Source organism: Cimex lectularius, unplaced genomic scaffold (genome assembly GCF_000648675.2).
Source record: "Cimex lectularius strain Harlan isolate CLEC.00 unplaced genomic scaffold, Clec_2.1 scaffold5, whole genome shotgun sequence".
NCBI classification, from domain to species: domain Eukaryota; kingdom Metazoa; phylum Arthropoda; class Insecta; order Hemiptera; family Cimicidae; genus Cimex; species Cimex lectularius.
In genome coordinates, this window is record NW_019392993.1 from 589,965 (window position 1) to 594,285 (window position 4,321).

At 37.5% G+C, this 4,321-nt stretch overlaps 1 protein-coding gene across 1 annotated transcript in view; it reads right to left on the reverse strand.

Moving 5' to 3' along the window:
* The window catches only part of LOC106663467 (proton-coupled amino acid transporter-like protein pathetic), a 25,639-nt gene extending 21,814 nt beyond the window's left edge, over positions 1-3,825 (reverse strand). Inside the window, exon 1 of the mRNA XM_014388324.2 lies at positions 3,723-3,825. Within this exon, the coding sequence (XP_014243810.1) occupies positions 3,723-3,770 (48 nt within the window). The 5' untranslated portion in view covers positions 3,771-3,825. The remainder of the gene's footprint in view (positions 1-3,722) is intronic.
* Between the last annotated feature and the right edge of the window lie 496 nt (positions 3,826-4,321).

A 4,321-nucleotide genomic window follows, 5' to 3' on the forward strand; every position in this document is an offset into this window, starting at 1 on the left:
TAATATTATAATATTATAATTCATATTATAATTAATATTATAATATTATAATTAACATTATAATATTATAATTAATATTATATTTAATATTTTAAATCGCGGCCACGTTTTATTCTTAATATATGATATTAAGAGCAAATTAGTTTTCACGAGCGTGATTCGAACACAAGACTCAATACGCCGCTGCTCTAACCACTTGAGCTATCGGACTTCGATTCCCTCGGGCGCCAACTTCCCATCTCAACCTACAACCGTTCGAATTTTCCCTTTTTTTTCCTTATTTCCATATCAACCAAAAGCTTTAGATAAAAAGTTAATTGAAATAATAAGGTGAATTATGACCATTAGACAAATATGGATTAAGTTAATTATGAATGTCGTAAACAAAAGAGTTGTAGCCCCATTTTAGAAGCCAGGAACAACTGTGCAGGATCAACATCGGAGTTTATTGTTGGTTTGTTCTCCTCTAGAAGTCATAGAAATCGTCATTTTGTTATAAGTTTGGCGATTTGCTTTTGGAAATTTTATCTTTTCGCCCAGCTCATTTCTGCATCTAGGTGAGCCAGGAATGTTTACATACGCCGGAGGTGCTGAGTCGACATCCAGCACGGCACAATAAGACCATTGTGGAGGGGCCTCGGAGGAAATTTCCACAACCTTTCCCCACCTCGTGCATTTCAATTCTCATGAAGGCTCGGTCAATGACGCCTGCAGCCGTGAAATGGGTCACGAGGAATCGGAAGGAAGCAAAGAGAGAAAACGAACCGGAAAAGGATGGCGCTCTCCTTGACCTTCGACTGCACTAAGTCCACTTTTTTTCGAAAACCGAGGCAAGACACTTGGCGAAGAGGGGACACCAAGAAGGTTACCGTTATCCTTACAATCTATATCTCTAGTCACAATACTCCATTATCACGCCTATCTCCGAGAACTAGTTTTATACCTGTTTTATAACACTTTCGGTTTTTAGAACGAAAAGATTATCTGGTTTTAGTACAGGTCGGATAATTCCCCAATGATGTAAAAAATTCCAGGAAAGTCTGGTTCAGCTTAAGAGCAAATTTGACGTCAAAGGATTTTTTGCGTACACCACCCGCGGATACCGATCAACCAAAAACGTATTTGAGTCTTATTGACGTTATAGCAATCTCACGATCTTAATTTGGTTGGAATTTAACGTCGACACGAACAATACGTTTCGAAAAGAACAGTCTGACTTTAAGGAAACAGTGTGTTTATTTCAGAAAACTTGATGAAAAACTGAAAAAAAAAAAAACTTGGAAAAGATCCAAACTTGTGCTATTTCGTGTGGTCTGCGAGTGGTGGGCTTCCTGCACAAGTCGATCTCTGAAGACGAAGAAAAGACTAAACGCTCGTGGAGAAGAATCGAATAGCGACCGGCTTTTACGTAAGTTCTTTTGCATTTCACGAACATGTTCAAGTTTCCATTTTCGGCTGAACGCCTAATGAGAAATTTGTGTTTCTTTTTTTTGTGCCCTGCCCAGTCCAAAATTGGCTTACATAAATATTTCGTTTTGGATTAACTTGTTCGTTATTAACATTAACATCTGGCGGATTGATCGTTTGGATTCCATGATTTCGTGGTAGTACAAATTATCTTTTTTTAATTGTATAATTATTAACGAAAGCTGAGTGTGGTGTTTTAATGAACGAAAACCACAAGATTAAATAAATTTTAATAAAAGGAAAAAGAAATGTGTGAGGAGTGATGGCCGGAGTGAGGTAGTTAAAAAGGAGAAAGAGAATGAGTGTGAGAGTGAGAAAAAGTGAATAAGTTATAGATGAAGAGAGAAATAGAAAGATAAATAAGTAGATAGATAGATAAATAGATGTAGACAGAGATAAAGAGAATGCTTTGTTATAAATCAAGTTTGCCAAGCCACGATTGACTACTTTAACAACAAACTTGTAGAAAAATATATTTTTTAAAATCCTAAACTAGTTTAATATGCTTATATACATATGTAATACAGTGTTGGGTTTATTACAGTATAATCTCATGTGATTCCCCATAGTCAATTGCTGTGATATGTGACTATGCAAGCGTTAGTCCATCGGGCGGTTTAACATAACAAGACGTCATTAAACCAAACTACATTAAATTTATTAAACAAATATTTATATCAACAAAATGGCATTCATATTGTTTATAAGTGTTGAAACTAAAAAACGGTCGATACAATTAGTTCCGAAGAAAATTGAAGGAGACCTTAACGATAGGTCAGAAAAGGTGTATCAGGGATGCGAACGAGAGGAGAACGAGTGTGGGTGGTGGTTTTTGGGGATTTTCCATTGAGGAGGGTTGCACCCCAACCTGACACAACACACCATCATCAATCGATAACTCAACCACGTGCACTTAGATTTTAGGACCGAGCCACTGGTTGCCAATGGTGAAACGTTCTTTTCCCACATGTGACACTGGGTTCTTCTCTCACCACGTGGCGGACTTTTTAAGAAATCGGTCCTCGTATAAATAATTTTATTTCTACTTTTACCTCCGGAAAGTGCGTTTCTTTTCATACTTAAAAGACTTTTTATCATATCTGCCAAATCGTATGCAATAAAACAAATCCAAGGAGTGAGATACGAAAGCGCTTATCTAAGAAAGAAAGTTTACCTTTGTCGTATTTTTTAAACTTATTGTCATCTTAAATCTTAAAACTGGCCTTGAAACAGCAAATACCTATATTAACTTACTTACAGTGTTAATATATTGATTGTTCGTGCATTAACAATGAAAAACAAAGAAGTAGTATTGGGTTGAGTAGGTATGTACTAAGAAACTAAGTTTTGAAAAAATGGCTTGTAGGAATTCTTCAAAATTTTGACAAAACATTTATGTGGTTTTTTATAAATATTGTTTTGCATGTTTCCAATCAATATAAGTTACGAACAAAACCAACGCCGATAATACTATAGAATTCGCCGGACTTCCAGTTTGATTTATTTATAAAAGAGGTCTATGATAAACAGTCCTTTGAATAATGAGTAAGTGTTATAGAATTTTCAGTGTTAATCATCGTTCTTTGTCGCTTTCACACCAGTCATAATAAATAGGAGTTTTTCCTACTCCTCAGCGCTCTTGGAGTCGCTACCGAAACAAGCACCCGACAATATATGCCGATAAAAATTGGGCAATTATCAAAGTGCAGATAAAGCGGAAATCTGATTTCAATTTCGACACTTCGGAGAATCGGAAAGTGTCCAGCTCTTTGGAAGTCTTGCAAAACTGTTTTGTAAACATATCACGGACTAAAAATACTCGGGAGAAAAAATACCGGTTTAACAATTTCAACAATTTCGGCAAGGGGCCGTATACCACCGGGTTGGTGAATAACAGGTCCTCGTGGGTGATACCACCTTCCTTTTCATTTCTCCCAGGGTAAAGCACCGAAACATTGTCCGTTTGCAAACGTCTGGGGGGACCCGTGACGTCATGGAAAAGTACCCGGTTCCCCAGGACGCCTGTTCCGAGCATGCGCTTCTGCAGTAAGCCGCGAATAAAAAAAGTTCAGGAAAAAATAGATACACCACTCGATAAAAATCACGTGCAATTCTTCAAAATCTTCACTAAAAGTCAATACAATTTGCTTTTTGCATATGCAAAAATGTCCAATTTATCTTATATTTTCTAAATTAAAATAATAAAAAAATTGCGTTAAAATTAAATTGTGAAAACAATAGTCAAAAACACTCACTGTCGGTTTGTGTAGAGGTGCAGAATCGATCGACTTGTTACTTGTCATAGCTAAGAGGTCGGGGAAGTACTGGCACAAACTGAATTAAGCTTGAAGCGATTTCTTCCCCCACTTTCGCGCTCTCTTGGTCGTACGGGGGAATAGTCGTCCTGGTGGGGAAGGGTTCCGAGGAAAGGACGAATTTGACATTTGGAGGCGGAAGATCGTGGTCTGGTCTTTCTCGTTAAGTCAACGGGATTGATCGGTGTATCCCGTTCGTCTGCCTCCCTCCTTCCAGGAATTGTCCTGAAGGATATGTGCTCTAAACACGACTCTTACGTAGGTGGAGTATTGCCTAAAGGAGTAATTAACCCAGAACCTAGTCCAACAGACATCCTGCCAATATGCCACTACAATACACAAGCCTCTCTGTTAAGGGTTGTGGTCATATTATATATGATATATAATACCACAATCAATCCACGAGACTATTATAGAGTAAAGGCTGGTCGATCGCATAGAAGATACAATTAATATCGTACAATTGTTTGTCATATGACCAAAGTACTTCTTCCAATTTCTTAATCTTTTTATGAACCCTCGACCTTCGGCTCAATACG